Below are 17,250 nucleotides of genomic sequence, written 5' to 3'. Positions count from 1 at the left end.
AAGCTGGGGCACTATGAAGTGCAGAAAGTCACAGGTGTATGAATCGTGCTCCACAGCATCTCATTCTTGAATTTTATGTTATATATGATGTTCTAGCTCCTCCCTTTTCCTATACAAGAGGATTGTTTCTTGGAGGAAATGGGAGCTGAGCTAATCTTTCTGATACACAAAGACTAATGTGTAAATTGTTTATACATCCAACAAACATGTAAAAGTAATCAAGATATGGATTGCACTACTAAAAGCTTTAAACTGCTTTTACAGAGCTCGTCATTGCATCTACTGAGCAGACAGTTCCTGTGGCTTAAAATGCTACCTGCTGCTTTGTCCTTTACAGGACTGTTAGAGCTGGGATTCACAGCAAAGCTTTTCTTGCTCTGATTGGCTGTCCAATATTTTTAGCTTAAGAGCCATTGAAAATGTGGCATTGCTTGCTAGTGCTGGGTAGGGAACTGGAGCAGCTGAGGAGCATGTGTGTCGCCCTGATTTTCAAGAGTTTTCTGAAGCCTTCTGAGTTTACATTCTTGTAGAGAACTCTCCCACACAACTTTCTGTAAACAACCTATTGTTTTGCATTCTTTCATAGAGGCGGAGAAATTTGATGTACAGGTAGTTTGTCTAGTGTTGTTGGAGAGGTGGCACGTTCACCCTCCAATCCACTGGCACCTTTTGAGAACTATAAAAGATTGGAGTCAGAGAAAATAAATTAGTCTCTTCATCATGACCAAAGCTGTGGTGCATCGTTTTTCCTTGTGTCATCTGGTGACACATGTGGAGCATGATCATGCTTTGAGGAGAGTAGAGGATGGGGAAAGTAGCTAAAGAAAGTCACAACAACTTATTAAAGCATTGCATGAAAATTAAAGTTTGCCTTATGATTTGCTGTATTGTTATAAACTGGCTGCATTGAAGGGTCTCTTGTTTGGATAATCCACTATTTAAAATGACTTTCTAAATTACAAATTCTGCAGAGTTTTCATGGAGAAACTGAACCAGCATCATTTTCTTGGACCTATGAGGAAATTAAGGAAGTTCATAAGCGCTGGTGGCAGTTAAGAGACAATGCTGTGGAAATCTTTTTAACAAATGGCAGAACTTTACTCTTGGCTTTCGATAATACAAAGGTACTGTGGCACCAATGCAGAGTAATACACCAAAGCATTTTGCTGTGTCTTTATAATATGTATATTCATGCATTAGGTTTAAGGAGACCTGTTGCATGGACTAATTAAATTCTGCCTAATACCTTTGAAAGAATTTGGCTCATCTAGACTTCTGGATGATCATAGGCATGTTGTAAAACACATCTCTGATATATTAAGATATTAAAGGATCTTACTGATATTAGACATTATTCAATTACAGCAGATATATATATATATATATATATATATATATATATATATATATATATATATATACACAGCAGAAATATACAAAATGAGAGAAACTTACTCTTGGTAGTTTTAAACATCTAAAGTGTATGATTAAATCTATGGTGTTTTCTTCTAGGTCCGTGATGATGTGTACCACAACATCTTGACTAACAATTTGCCTAACCTTTTGGAATATGGAAACATTACTGCTTTGACCCACCTGTGGTGCACAGGACAGATTACTAACTTTGAATATCTGACTCATTTAAACAAACATGCGGGTCGTTCCTTCAATGATCTCATGCAATATCCAGTATTTCCTTTTATACTTTCTGACTACACCAATGAAACGCTGGACCTAAATGATCCCTCAGTATATAGGTAATATGAAATGCTTGAAACTTTTTTTCCAAATACTTGAACTGATCATCCTATATAGCTTTTTAGCCTCATTGTACTGAACTGCACACGCACAAATGGAACTATTCAGGGACAAGCCTCATCTCTAATAATTTGGGTTTTTACAGTAAGTGGCTGCTCTGCCTGGGATATTGAAATAAAACAGGTGTATAGATTCAAATGCAGTGTATTGGATTTACACTGTCTTAATAGGCTATGTATAATTCACAGAATTAAATAGAAGCTGTATGTTTAATTTCATGTGATTACAGACTTCCAGGCCAATTAGCAAAAATTAAATAGAAAAGGAAATCCGATTGTAAATTACTTAGCTAGTTACAAAATCAGTCTTCCTCTGAATGGATTTGAATGAATTGTCCCACCCTAATAAATTTCTGTTACGCTAATTTAACATTTGTGTGCAGTAAGTCTTTGCCTTTATAGGATGCCTCTGATTTGACTGAGGTGCTTGGCATTTGCTTGCCTGTTACTGTGCTGTGGATCAACTTTGCCTTTAGTACTAACTAAAAGTTGTTTCTTTATTTTCTGAACTTTCTTGAAAAGTGTTACATTTTCCTTGGCCTTTTCATTATAGTAAAGGTGTTATTCTTAATGATGTGAATCAGTATAGTAATCAAAATTACAACATATCAGTACTGCTTTTATTGCAGAAACCTGGTCAAACCAATAGCTGTGCAGTCTAAAGAAAAAGAGGATCGTTATGTGGATACTTACAAGGTAATTTGGATTACTTTTTCTACTTGCTTTTGTCCCATGACAAATGGGACAAATGACACTGTGGCTTTAGTTTTTATAACATATATTTATTGGGGAAGAGGAAACTACAAATACAGTACTTCTTTGCTACAGAACTCTTATTTCCAGTGTATTTTCCAGGAAACATTTCCTAGGAATTGTTTTATAACATGCTTGGAAGCTGTGTGTTTTCCTGTACCTGAAATGTCAAATCAATTTAGCCCATCCATGTGATACTGTTGAGGAATTTAAATGGGTACTACATACTACCTTATATGGAAATCTGTATACATTTTAAGATCCCTGAAGATAATTTACTGCTGTTTAGTTCACATTACTTTGGTGGAATTTGTAGCTATTTCTTCTGTTTGATAACAGAAAGGCTGTTTTCCCTCAAGTACTCTGTTATTTTAACATGCCCTACTATAATGGTGCTTTTTGATTTTTTTCTCTTTAAAATGTTTAAAGGCTGTAGGAAATAGGAACAAACTGGGGAATTAAAGTATCTGCATCTAGACTTTCAAATTTGTCTGTGTCACCATGGTCTACTGTATTATTTGCAAATACTGTTTTTTCCATAAGACTGCGGTGTTAGAAAACAAGATGGGGGAGTGGGGAAAAGCAAAAGTAATAAATAATGAAAAGTAGGTAATTTAAATTGGCTGAAGACTTTGATACCTAACTGGATTGTAAAAGTGATCATGTGTCTTTAAACATTTAAGTGTATATGATTCCAGATCACTTTTGAATGTATGTTTCTGAAAAGTTTGAGTGTTTATTCCTAAACAATTTAGGCAAGTTCTTATTTTTGTTGTTAGAATGCATCTAAGGAGAAGGTTTTATTTTCTTTTTAATTCTCTCCTATTTTTCTAGTATTTAGAAGAAGAGTACCGTAAAGGAGCACGAGAGGATGATCCAATGCCCCCTGTACAACCATATCACTATGGATCTCATTATTCTAACAGTGGAACTGTGCTTCATTTCCTAGTTAGGCTGCCACCTTTTACTAAAATGTTTTTAGCTTATCAAGGTAACGTTGCATTTGCTTGTACTTGCCTTTTACATCTGGGCCTTGTTCCAGTAACCCAGGAATGCTATATGTTACCCTATTTAGCATAGGTTTTCCAATTCCAGATAGCTGAGCCTCGTAAAATTAGATCTGGTATGCTTTTAACAGTAGATCCATTCTTGAAATTACCAAGCTAGACCATAAAGCTGGTCATTTGATGTTTATACTTTAGTTTCTGTAGCATACAAAGCTGACCTCTATTTGACTTGCAGTCAATGTGTAACACATAGCAATTGAGATAAGAGAATTCTAAATGTTCTCAGCTAACTAGAGAGCAGTTAACAACATGAAGTTGCAGATGTGCAACTGTTAGTGTCCATCATCAATGTAACAATTGAGTTTGGATTTCTTTACAGATCAAAGTTTTGACATCCCAGACAGAACTTTTCACTCTACCAATACAACCTGGCGCCTCTCTTCATATGAATCAATGACTGATGTAAAGGAGCTTATACCAGAATTCTTCTATCTTCCCGACTTTCTAGTTAACAGAGAAGGTATACTAAGAGGACAACAGAACTATATACCCAAAAGAGTTGTATGATTGAGCTTATGGGTTGAAACTGAGAACATTTATATGCCTTGGCTGAATGTGCTAAGTAGTAGAGGTATGGGAGAAATCTGGCACAAATTTGTGGGGTATGCTAAAAAAGCTGTAATGTAGGAGTTAAACTGAGTTTTTCCCTAATTTTGTCAGCAGGGCAAAGGAGTTTGCTGTTTTCTCATTTTTCCATTTGAATGAGTATGTACAGCTGAGTAAGTTTTGGACGGACTTGTTAATGATGCTGCTTTGTTGATTGTTAATCACCACGCTTAATCATTGAGGTCTATAGAACCCTATAGACCTTTTTGAAGTTACTGTCAACTAAAGTGTTGGAATACTCACTCCCCTGTTTCTAGGTTTTGATTTTGGAGTGCGTCAAAATGGTGACAGAGTTAACCATGTCAATCTTCCACCCTGGGCCCGTAATGATCCTCGTCTGTTCATCTTGATTCATCGTCAGGCTTTGGAGTCGGATCATGTTTCCCAGACAATCTGTCACTGGATTGACTTGGTGTTTGGTTATAAGCAAAAAGGCAAGGCCTCTGTTCAGGCTATTAATGTCTTTCATCCTGCAGTAAGTATTTGTTAAGCAGCATGTTTGTTCATTGTCATTAATAACTTAATGGGGGAGAGTTTGGTCAGACTTGCTTGGACAACATCAAGCATGAATCAAGATCCCGTACTCATTAAATGTTGAATAAGGAAAGGCTTTAACCATTTCAGTATTGAACTGTAAGATCCCAGGGGGTATTGTGAAACTTAGTGAATTTTTGTTCCTCTTTCTTGCCTTGAGCTAGGTGTGGGGCATGATCAGATGTGGGGCTTAGACCCTGTGGATAGTTGCTTGCAGTGGTTTGCAGTAGTCTGATTGTTGTAACTGTGTGTATCTGGTTCTGCCTAATTCAAAAGCCTTTAATTTAGCCAGGTGCTGCTGCAGCTTTTGATAGGATTGAAATAGTTCTGTGTGTCCTGAGCTCATAGTGTTTTCCTTCATACAGGTCCTGTGTTGTCTCCCTCTAATGAGCACTTTCATCTACAGTAAATTTAATTTCAAATAAGTCTTCATTTATTGTTAAGATTTCCAGAGTTTTACTGCATAATTGCAACATGGTTATCTTGAATTGCATTCTTTAGCTTCAATCCTTATTATCACAAGGTTTCCTCAGCAGGTAGTCCTGGTTGTAAATGCATTCAAATGTTTCCTGGTTTTAGTGTTAGTTTTATGGCTGGAAAAGCTAATAAAATGGTAGTGTGTAGTAGTGACGCCGTTTTCAAGTAGCCATCCAAATACTTCCCTTTCTCTTTCTCCTTTTGGGTTTAAGTATTGATTTAGTTAGTGAGCTTCAAATATTAAGTTTGCATATTCATCATTTTTTAAAGTGAAAAGGCCTTTGGTGTGACTGAGTAAAAGAGTGTGGTGCACAATTGGAGAGGCATGAAAAAGACAAATAGAAGGAAATAATTTCCACTCTCTTGAAGTATGAGTTTTCTTTCTCCTTCCCTTCCACAAAAGAGAGCTTTAATATGTTCATTAAAAAGAGGTAAAGAAAATAAACTTCTCCAACTCTTTCCAATTCTTTTGCTTATCATCAGCAACCCTTCCAATTTTTCACAGATTGGTAAAGGCCTCAAAGCAAACCTTCGATAGAAATTAGTTATGGGACATATGTAGGAGCAGCTCACATGATAATCCTTGAAGTGGTAGTTTGTTCCAATAAAGAAGAGGTGACAAGTTTATGCTCTCAGTGGCTCTTTACTCAGCACAGTCATTGTGGGATCTCTTCTGGTCCACACCTTAAGCAAACAACTGAATAGTCTGCCTCTGAATTTGTGTGTATGTGTTGCAAAATATTTCCCAAAGACAAACCTGATGAGCTTATTCTTGCCCCTCTCCTTTCTTTTTTGCCTATAGACCTATTTTGGGATGGATGTTTCTGCTGTTGAAGATCCTGTTCAGAGAAGAGCCCTTGAAACAATGATAAAAACATATGGACAAACACCCCGCCAGCTGTTTCATACAGCACATGTTAGTAGACCTGGATCCAGGCTTATCATGGAAGGAGAACTTCCTGCTGCCATGGGATTACTAGTGCAATTTGCTTTCAGAGAAACCAGAGAACACACTAAAGAAATAATTTATCCTGTATGTAATTTTCAATTGCAAGATGGTTTAATTATATCTCTGTGCCATAGTTGTTGTACCCTGTACCCTTGGTTTAGAATTTTCTTCCTAAAAGTGCTACTTGCTATACTATACTGTAAAGAAAATACATAAAATTAGGAAGTGATGGTGAAAATTACTTTCATGCATTGGTGATATTTTGTGTAAACTAAGATCTGAGTTTGTCTTGGTTTTGGGAAATAGGTGTTGGAAAACATTTCAATTAACAGTTTTATAGTTTCCATGATGAATTGTGGAATCTGTGTGCAGACCTATAGCAAGCAAACTTGCCATAGGTGCTTTCTTCCATCCTCAGCTTTTTCACTGCCTGTAGGACAATTAAACTTTCTTCACTTCAAGCAGTTTTTTTCCCTGCAGTCCAGTCAGAAACTACATCCTTGGATTTTGAGATCTGTATTTTTCACTAAACTACCTGAACAAGAAGCTTGCTGCCTATGCCTTTAAAGGAGTAGAGCTACCTTAAAGTTAATAGTATAATTGATGGTACTAAAGTGCTTTGAACTTGTCTTTCCAGTTGTTTTTGAGTAGACTGTGGCTATCCGTACCATGTGATTGCTTACAGGAAACTGACATGAATCATTCTACATTACTAATGAAACTGTTTTTCTGAAAGTTCTATAATTTGAACCTTGTCTGTGCTTGTTTTAGAGTCCATTACCATGGATAAAGGGCTTGAAGTGGGGAGAATATGTTGGTTCTCCAAGTGCTCCTGACCCTGTTGTCTGCTTTAGCCAACCACATGGAGAAAGGTTTGGCTCTCTCCAAGCTTTACCAACTAAGGCTATCTGTGGTTTGTCCAGCAAGTTCTGCCTTTTGATGATATATAGCAAGGAGCAAGGTATGAATTTGTGCTTTCTTCTCTATATGCAGAATATATGTGAAATGAGCCATGAATATTACATCTAATGCTACTGTTGTTCTTCAGCAAACTTCCTAAGTTTAGTTGCTTTTGCCAAAGATTAATTTAGAATTCCCTTAACAGCTTCCACATGTGGAGGGTGAATTTTACTTATAATTTTCAAAACTACAGTAGAGGCATTCTGTAATTAAGTTCATATTTTTCATTGAAGTGACTGAAGCATGAGAATTTAACTTTAGAACTTGCCAGCAGACTGGGTCCCAGAACTGAAGAACAGATGAAAAAACTCATGTGACAACTGAAAGGAAAGCTTAAGAAATGGATTTTAGAGCCAAGACAATGATGAAAGTTAACACTAAAAAAGCAGAGGTGAAGAATCTTCTGCTTTCAGTTAAACTTCTTGGCGGGTTTCTTACTGAGAATGTACAAATAAATTCTCACAAGCTTTTGTTTTCTTGGTGGCATATACTAGTGCAGGCTTTCTAAAAATAAATCATTTCATATTTAGTCAACAAAACAAGTAACATACTCTTGAAGTTACACCACTCCTTTCTCTAGGTGGGAAGTATTGTCTGCCCCTTTTCTCTGTTCTCGAAAGATGAAACTCTTCTTCAAAAAAGTTTTGTCCATGTTGCAAATTGTCTTTGGAGAAGATGGAATGTTCATTTGGTTTCTGAAAACTGTTTATATGTTACAGACAATACCTTATTTTGAAACTTTAGGGGGGTTTATATTTTAACTTGTGATAAAACATGAGCCTGAGACTTTTGTTGTTGACAAAGTGATTGAATCTTGCTGTGAACATGACACAATCCTTTGTGCTTTACTTGAGGCGTGAGGAGCATGCACAGCACTGACATTCAGTGGTCAGCAATCCTGAGCTGGGGATATGCCGATAACATCTTACGACTGAAAAGCAAGCAAAGTGAACCTCCAGTAAATTTTATACAGAGCTCACAGCTCCATCAGGTAAAATGAAATCAGTCTCTTGCTCTTCAATTTAATATTGGCAGTTTAAGTGGTGGCTTGACTTGGCAGTGGGGTACTCCTGCTTTAGCCTTTTTTGGAGATGAGCATCCAGTCACAACTCCCTTTAAGATTTTTGATTTCCTTTGAAATGTGTTCCTCATGGCTCCACTGTTTTATCTGGTTCCTTGTTGTTTTCCTGTACTAGATAAAGATTCCTTTTGAATTAATTTGATTTTTGTAGCTTTTCCTTCTTATAGAATGTTGCTGTAATTTAAAAAATTTTTAAGTTCTGTCCCAGAAAAAATCAATGCAGAAAAAAAGTATAGGTGCTTCATGTTGGAAGAACAACTCCACTATGGTTTAGGATCCATTTGAAAAAGATTGTCTAAAAGGTTTTTAGTGAAAGCTACGTAATCTCTGTCGCAATCCAGTGATTGGTAAGATCTTGCCAAAAAGATTTTGGTGTATGATCTTGAAGTCTGCACTAGTCTGCACTGCTCTTTAGCTATGAATTCCAGGCTACATAAAACTCCCTCTTTACTCTGTTTCTGACATAGTAACAAATACAACCTAGAGTAGCTATGTTGTAGGTCTTGGATTTCTTTAGTTTAGGTGTTTTACATGTCTTTTCATAGGACAACTAATAAAGAATCAGTTTGACCAAATGCTGTAGCATAATGAAAACAGCAGTTAGAACAGTTCTTCTGTTCTAATTTTTTCCTCGCATTGTCTTGTCTTTTCAAGGTAACAAGTTGTGCTTGGGTGCCAGACAGTTGTCAGTTGTTCACAGGTAGTAAATCTGGTGTCATCACAGCATATATGAACAGATTCGCCAGCAATACGGTAAGTTACGTTGGAAAGAATTCATAAATAAAGAATTTTGTGTATTCAGTATTACAGTCTTTTCTTTTTAACAGGAAAAATGAGGAAAAGAGCATATTCTGGATAATTGCTAAAAAAAAAATCACATGCGTTTTTAGTATTTATTTTTAAAGGCTCCTCTGACATCACAGCATGTTTGCCTGTTTTTCCTATGCTGCTGTTTACATACAGCTAGCCTTTAGTCAACCCTCATCACCTGAGTGCACAACATGTACAGCTCTAACTGTGTTCAGGACAGGGCTTGGAACTGAAGCTCTCTGGCAGAGTAAAGCTCCCCGCATTAAGTTGTAACTTCTTCTGTGAAGGAAACAGAGCGTTTCAATACTTTAACTGAAGCCGTGGAATGCAATTCCCCAAAATAAACAATAATTCAAGTGCAGAAGGCACCCAAACTACAGAGATCCAGGATGAATTCTCAGACAGTGTATATACTAACCACCAAGCCTCTTTACTTTGTCATATTCTCCAAGGGGCAAAGTTGAGAGTGTGGAAGGGAGGAAGTAGCTTGCATTACTTAATCTATTAGTGAAAAATACTTGATACTGTTTGCTGATAAACACAGCATAAATAGAAAAAATAGAAAGCATAAATAGAACTCAAAAATCTATTTCTGAGTTTTGAAGCTTCCATCTGAATCTTCCATTCTTTCTTTAGCAGTAACTTCTATTCTCCATAGTTTAACAAAAAGTAGACAACTTTCCTAACAGCTCATTTTACATGTTTGGTGTTGTACTCCTTGATGCTCTTGAATTCCTACACTAGCATGAGCTAGAGAGAACCTTGGTATGATCTGCTATGCCTATCCAGTTTTCTGTTTTCAGTAGTGGCAAACAGCAGATGCTTAGACCAGGAAGAACGTAAACAGTGATTTTTAGAATTTTTTCCCCCTTGGCTTTCTTCCAGTTTCTGGTGAACTGCCACTCATACTTCCAAAGCTCAGCGGCACTTTGAGTATAGAAAATGAAGCAGAGCTTCAAGCCTGCAGGCTTTACTTAGATGGATCATAAGTCAGGCACCTTACTGCTTCCTGGAATAGTGAACTTGTAAATAACCTATACTGAGACTTGGATTCCAGTTTTTTTTTTTTTTTTAATAGAAATTAAATATACTTGCCTTCTGCAAAGCTGAAAAGAAACTTTAGTTAGTGGGGTTATGGTTCTTGAGTTCCTTCCATTTCCTAGAAAAAAGTGATTTTTGTTCATCTGCACAGATGATGTTCTTTGAGACCATCTTTGTTGAATTTCTCAGCACTGACAGATTTATGTGCCCCAGGCAGAGGGACATTGTGCCAATTTTGTAGCTCCTGTTGTTGAGTCAGTTATCCAAGTCAGGGCTGCAGGGAATGCAAAAGTGCTTCCTGACATCTGCTCTGTATCCATCTTGTCAGCTGATCAGCAATAAAGTGAACTGTTTGTTATAATGCAGTACTTGAAACATGAATATTTTGCCCTGTTTCACATTTGTAAAAATGGAGTGTATGGGCATGGAGTAGATATTGTGTTGTTAATTTGGTATGGGAACTCAAAGGCATGCTGTCAGAATTCAAAAATGGCTCTGTATTGTGCTTCTGGTGCTCTTTTGCAGTATTACATAGATTAGATTGTCTCTTTTAGTGCAAAAACATACATTTTCTACAACCTGTGAATGTGTACTTGTCTGTTTGAACTTTCAAGGTTTTTTTGTAGACCTGCTATAGGTAGGCATCCAGTACCCTCATACAAAAATGCAGGTTATGTGCTCTGACACGGGTGAGGAAACCAGCAGAAAATTGTTCTCTTCCTTTACAAAATTAGTGTAATCTCTGTACAGCAAGTTGTCTTAAATAAAGCATTAGCATTCTGATTAAGCAGATCCTTCAACTTAGCCAGTTTTCAGGAAGTCTGAGTAATTTCAAATTATATAACTTGAATAAAAAGTGTTGTTTGGTATTAAATTTTGCTACTTTAATTTTTATCTAGGAATTTCTGTATTTAAACTTGACTTCCTGCATGCTTTTTGAACTTTATCATTGAAGAACTTGGCACCAACTTGAGGAATTTCTAGTAATTTGCTGTATGGAGAGTGACAACTTCCAAGCTGGATTTTCCTTTTGTTTCCGAGTGTCTTCACTAGATGCTAAAATATTGAGAACTGTCATTTCACTGTTGTATGGAAAGAGCAATCTTGCAGAAAACAAATCAGCCAACTTCAAGCTGTGTAATTGAGACTAAGCTACAGTAGTTTTTCATTCTGGTTCATTGGATCACATCAATATATTTGCTGAGGCTAAAGCACTGGAAGCAAATGTTGAACATCAATGATAGCTATGTCTTATCTCATTATAAAGTGTTAAACATAATAAAGCATGAACACAGTTGCTAAAATTATGATGATGATATTAAAAGCAATGTGAACCGCTCTTTGAAATTTAAGACTTAAACTAGGCTTACCTTTTTTAGAGAGACATTAATTTTCTTTTGATGAGATTTTGTCTTATCTTGCTGTTTTTCAGCCTTCAGAGATAGAAATGGAGTCACAAGTCCATCTATATGGACACACAGCAGAAATAACAAGCTTGTTTGTCTGCAAACCATACAGTATAATGATCAGTGTCAGCAAAGATGGAACCTGCATAATATGGGATTTGAACAGGTACAAGTATATATGTAACTTTTTCATATAGCTTTCTTATAAATACAGGTTTTCCTAGTCTTAGGTATCTTTTCCCCTTTGAAGTTAGTTGAATTTGTTCTGTGTATATCTTGTTGTGAAGTCAAACCCTTATTGTTTTTTTCTTATAAAAGGTGCCAACATTTTATAGTGAATATGAAAAATAATTGATTGATAATTGATAGCAAAATGTTGATTGAAATTAATGTAACTATTTTTAAGATTTTCCTCAAAGGACTTTTTCTGCATTTGAGTCTGAAATTTAGGCTTTTTCCCTTTTTTTTTTTTTTTTTTTTTTCTCCAGGCTGTGCTATGTCCAGAGTCTGGCTGGACACAAGAGTCCTGTGACTGCAGTTTCAGCTAGTGAAACTACTGGTGATATTGCAACAGTTTGTGATTCAGGTATATTTGTCAGTCAAGAAAGCTGGTTTGACTTGCAGATTAAATAAATAATGAGAGTTATAATTAAATTAGTTACTGAGTGTGTATTATTCATCTGAGGATTTGTTCAGTCATACAGGAGCAATGTTTTGCTTTTTTTAACATAGTAACATACAAATTTCTCCAGAAGTGATTAGGCAGGTGTTTGAATGTGATGTAGAGACATGAAGGTCAGCAGCTTGGTCTCTTTATAAAGACTTGAAATTTCATAGGTGCCTGGGAGACTCACATTTTGTGATGTTGAGTACTTTTATTTTGATAGATTTGTTGTCAAAAGTACAATTCTTCAGGAGAGTACCGGGTATTACAGAGCAGCAAGGGGTATTAAAGGACAAGGAGACATTATTCTGGCAGTTTCAGAAAACTAATACTTAGATTTGTAAACTAACTTGGAGACTTTCAAGTCCATTTCCATAACTCACAAAACCTTTTTTTTTTCTGCAAACCATTGTATTCTTTAATTAGTAAGGGACATTACATTTCATTTTAAGACAATTCCTTTCAAGACAAAAGCAGTAATTGGGTTGTTAGTTCATTGATAGAACCAAGTAATGCCAGATAACCAGGTAAGAGAACTGTGCTTGCTATTTTTAAAGTATTTTGCTTAAAATGCAAACTAAGGTATGAGAACCAGCTGCTTAGATCGCTAGAATGAATTCCATCTTAGTGCCTTCCCTGTTAGTAAGTGAAAATTTGTCATTAAAAGTAAATTCACATAGTGCTTTGTAAATAAAATGTTCCATAAATAGGATGTGATGGCTTCTAAATCACTGCAGTTCCATAAATAGGATGTGATAGTTTCTAAATCGCTGCAGTGGCTTGATGGTTTGTGTGCTTCCTGTCTCAGAGAGAGAGAGAAGTAATTGCAGACATCACTCAGTCATTTAAACCTTGTGAACTCTCAAGAAGTTGAATTCTTTACCATGGAATATTTAAACATTATGGACTTAACTGTGGTCTAGATTTATTTTTTTAATACTCCCATGCTATATTCTGTTGCAGTTGGAGGAGGCAGCGATTTGAGACTTTGGACAGTTAATGGTGATCTTGTTGGACACGTGCACTGCAGGGAAAGTATTTGCTCAGTTGCTTTCTCTAACCAGCCTGAAGGTGTGTCTGTCAATGTGATTGCAGGGGGCCTTGAAAATGGAGTTGTAAGGTAAGCATTTGAAATGTTTATTTATTAAAATGCTCTATCACTTAGGCTCACAGTTTGAGAGCATGTAGCCAAACATCATGCTGATATTTGGCTTTAAAGAAGGTAGACAAGCTGTTGCTCAGCTCCCAGTCTTAGCAGTTGCTAAATAGATTGTTTATCACTGAAGTATTTGTAAAAGCAAGTGTGAAGAAAAACGGCTCTTTCTTTCAGACTGTGGAGTACGTGGGACTTGAAGCCAGTACGAGAAATAACATTTTCGAAGTCAGCCAAACCTATTGTAAGGTAAAAAGATCTTAAGTGTACAATGAATGCATTTTTCTCTTTAGGGAAAAAAAAAAAAACAAAAAAAAACCAGCAAACAAAACCACAACAAAAATAGTCTCGAGTGTTGAACATGAAAATAGGAGGTAAACACTCATGCCTACCATTTATTCATGAAAGCAAAGTGAGCACAAGTATACTGTATTGCTAATGACATTAATAACTACATTCTACTGCTGGCAGATGGAAATTAGGAGGATTCCCTTGAAAACTGAACAATAGCTACTCCTCTTTTTTAATTTTTTTCCTCAGAATCTGTGTTAAAATGAGATAATCTTAACTATGCCAGACTTAAATAGACAGAGTGTTTCTTACTGAAAATTAAATGAAAATACTGCCTTTTCAATTTTTTTCTGATGGTAGAGGGAAATGGTGGAGAAAGAGGCAAACTCAGAGTAGCCTGGAACCTGCCACTGTGGAGTGCTTGTGCAGTTAGTTTTCTCAGAGTCCCCTTCATTTAGATGAGCAGAGTTCCTGTGCCAAAGTGTTTTAAGAAAGTGGTCAAAGATTGAGTCTTTGATATCCCCAATGGTACAGTATTCTGCACAAAGGTCTTAAGAGTTACACCAAAATTTTATCTTAATGTTAGCATAGTAACAAATTACTCTGAAAATTTTTGTTTTGACTGTTGGTAAAATAACATTTAAAATCCAAACTACCTTTTTTTTTTTTAGAAATGAAAAAGATTGTCTGATAGCAGTTATTGTCTTTGTTACATCCTTTAAGCAGCATATTTCACAAAGCTTGTTGATAACGATTTTGTACTATTGAATAATTTAAAGTTTCCTGCTTAAATGTGACAGTAAACGGATGCTGACCTTCATGCTCTATAACATTACCCATGGCATGACTAAAGAGCTTTACTAGCCCTGGTGCAGCTCAAGAAATGCCCATCTGAACAAAAGTCCTGTGCTGTGCCATGAAATCTGATGGATTTAGTTTCTGCCTTTGTCAGCAATGCAAGTTCAGAGGGCACTGAGCTCTGTTGCAGAAAATCCTTCCTTTCAGAAACAGAAGGATTTGCTACTAATCCTGCCCTTTGCTGTGACCCTGCAAAGACATGAGTATTAAACTGCAGGGGATGTTGAAGTGCTGGCCAAAGCTGCAGATCAGCTTTGGTACCCTGTTTGGGTACGAGTGGATAAGCAGGTATATTCAAACATATTGCTGTGCTAATGTAGGTACTGGGCCTCCCCTGACAGCTCATCTTTGTTGGCTGAACTCTCATGGGCTTTTAATGTCTTCTAGCATTATAAATAGCCACATTTGGTATAAAAATAGACTCTCTCTTTGTTTTGCAGCCTTACCTTTTCCTGTGATGGCCATCACCTGTTCACGGCTAACAGTGATGGGAATGTCATCGCCTGGTGCCGCAAGGACCAGCAGCGCTTGAAGCTGCCCATGTTCTACTCCTTCCTCAGCAGCTACGCAGCTGGGTGACAGCAGGGCCTGCTGCTAACTCATGTCTCTGATGCACTTTAATCCCAACAGGCTATAGGAGCTCTTATTTAACTGGACTTTGAAGTACTTTGAATGTCTCTAGAATGACTGAATAGCTTGGTTTTTTTTTTTTTAAAGATCAGCCTAAGGTGGTTGTAAGATTGCATATGTGCATGCACAAACTTGAAGCATATCCAGGTCAGCAGGAAGCTCTGGTCATATTATTCAATGCCAGCAAAGTGACTAAGAAATGCTCAATGCTGCAATATAAAACACCAACAGTATGTTTTTTAAATCACTTCTTGGACAGAAGTATTTAAAAAAATTGATTATTCTTATTCTCCCTCTTAGTATGTAAAATATCAGCAGCATCAAGTTCTGTAAATATATATGTCAAATGTCAGCATATGTATATCTGATTAGTTGAGTGTGGTATGATTAGCTCTGGGATAAGCAATCAAAAACTTAAAAAACAACGACCACTTAAAATTGCTTTTTTTGAGAAGCAAAGAACTTAGTAGGTGCTTTTTGCACCATCTTATGGTATTATAATGCTAAAAATAGAATTTCTGCTATCTTTATATTTGTAATTTTTGCCATCTTTTCTGTTACTGTCATAGTCTTTGCAACAGACAATAATGAAAAATTTGTCTTAGTGATGGGTAGACACCTCATGGCATCATGAAACAGTGGTTAGATCACAATGCAGTGTGAACTCCCTAACTTTGTGATAGTTGGCTATCGCAGTTCTGTGGCAGAACATCTATTATGTACACACACAGCTTATCTTCCAGAGCTCTAAAAAGAGGTGTTAAAGAAGGAACAGATGTGCTCCTGCTCTAGTGTCATTGAGGTTCAATACACTGTAAAATGTTTGAATTTAACTGCTTGAATAATCAATGTTCATTAGCACCAGATGATTCAGAAAGTTTACACAGATATACACTGTGCAAATTTGTTGTGTATTCCTGGGTGCTATTTTATGAGAGGGGGAAAAATAAGCCTCTATTGTGAACGGCTTAACAAACTTGAAATCTTAGGCCACATGACAAATTAGTATTTCAGTTGATGGATTTGAAGACCTCTAAACCTGGCACCATGACTGAGTGCCTACTAGTCATGTGAATGGTAAAGCAAGAATGCGACACAAGTCTGATGTAGTTACATTTTCCTTTTAAATTGCTTTGCTTTTTTATCACTGACTTGTTCTATTATTGCCATTCAAACTGCTGTATCTTGTTACGTTTAAGGCTCATCTGCTTTCAGAACACTTTACATGAAATTGTCAGGTTGTGACGTAGGTGACACACATACACACACAAGCAGTCTTTACACTTACTTTGAAAATTCCAGGTAGTCTTCAGAAACTCTTGAGATTTCCCGGTTGACAAACTTTTCAAACTAGAAAAACTTAAGAAAAATGTTCTCATAGTTCATGATACAAAGGCTCATTGTTGGTTCAATTAAGAAGTGGCGGCATACTGTATGGATTGAGTTTTGAACTGCATATTATTGTAGCAGTATTGTATGGGATGGCTTTAGTCATATTTTTCTCTGTCTGAATGTTAATGTAAGGTCCAAGTACCAGCTGAAAAGCTTCCTGGCTCGTGTTGATGTGATGTGCTTTAAGAGAAAAAAAGGACAAACATTGTGGTTTTGGGGTGCTTTTGTGCTCCCTGTTTTGGGGTGTTGCTCACAAAGGCTTATTTTTTTATAAAGTAGAATTCCACTTGTTACAAACCAATATGCAAAACTGCTGGCCTTGTAAAGAGTGCAATATTATATATTTTTATGTAAAAGTAAAAATGATTTTTGAAGTAAGGAATATTTATTCAGCTTAATAGTCTGGATTCTAGAACTATTAAAATAACATTGCAATAGTGTCTGTGCATGATGTACTTAAATTTCCTGTAAATGTCACATTCCACACTGTATTTGTATACACACTGTCACATTGTTGGGTAATAAAAAGATCTTTGTATCAAACCATTTTGAGATGATTAGTGTTTTTGGCTTAGTTGCAACTTTCTTCTTTTAGGGAATCTTTCACACCTTGCCCCAGATCAGTTTCTGCTGATTCATATTTGAAAAATCATGAAGTGGGAATGTTCCATTTATGGACTGCATCCTGTGTCTGTGAAACTGAAGGTGGTGAGTGGAAGATGGGAAGTGGGAAACTCTAGGTATATCACTTTGCACTTCTG

General features: G+C 36.5%; 1 protein-coding gene across 2 annotated transcripts in view; it reads left to right on the top strand.

The window, feature by feature from the left end:
• Positions 1-17,032, top strand: part of LYST (lysosomal trafficking regulator) — a 77,355-nt gene extending 60,323 nt beyond the window's left edge. Inside the window, exons 39-53 of one of the 2 annotated variants that reach the window (XM_053972289.1) lie at positions 972-1,124; positions 1,513-1,757; positions 2,447-2,513; positions 3,405-3,561; positions 3,957-4,097; positions 4,501-4,718; positions 6,057-6,287; positions 6,975-7,164; positions 8,018-8,154; positions 8,899-8,997; positions 11,528-11,667; positions 11,990-12,087; positions 13,129-13,285; positions 13,496-13,567; positions 14,908-17,032. In XM_053972289.1, coding sequence (XP_053828264.1) covers positions 972-1,124; positions 1,513-1,757; positions 2,447-2,513; positions 3,405-3,561; positions 3,957-4,097; positions 4,501-4,718; positions 6,057-6,287; positions 6,975-7,164; positions 8,018-8,154; positions 8,899-8,997; positions 11,528-11,667; positions 11,990-12,087; positions 13,129-13,285; positions 13,496-13,567; positions 14,908-15,046 — 2,244 coding nt within the window. In that variant the 3' untranslated portion in view covers positions 15,047-17,032. The remainder of the gene's footprint in view (positions 1-971; positions 1,125-1,512; positions 1,758-2,446; positions 2,514-3,404; positions 3,562-3,956; positions 4,098-4,500; positions 4,719-6,056; positions 6,288-6,974; positions 7,165-8,017; positions 8,155-8,898; positions 8,998-11,527; positions 11,668-11,989; positions 12,088-13,128; positions 13,286-13,495; positions 13,568-14,907) is intronic. The other variant, XM_053972290.1, reaches the window with a different exon arrangement.
• Positions 17,033-17,250: the final 218 nt, after the last annotated feature.

This window comes from Vidua macroura, chromosome 3 (assembly GCF_024509145.1).
Source record: "Vidua macroura isolate BioBank_ID:100142 chromosome 3, ASM2450914v1, whole genome shotgun sequence".
Taxonomy (NCBI): domain Eukaryota; kingdom Metazoa; phylum Chordata; class Aves; order Passeriformes; family Viduidae; genus Vidua; species Vidua macroura.
This window is presented reverse-complemented; position numbering and strand designations above follow the sequence as displayed.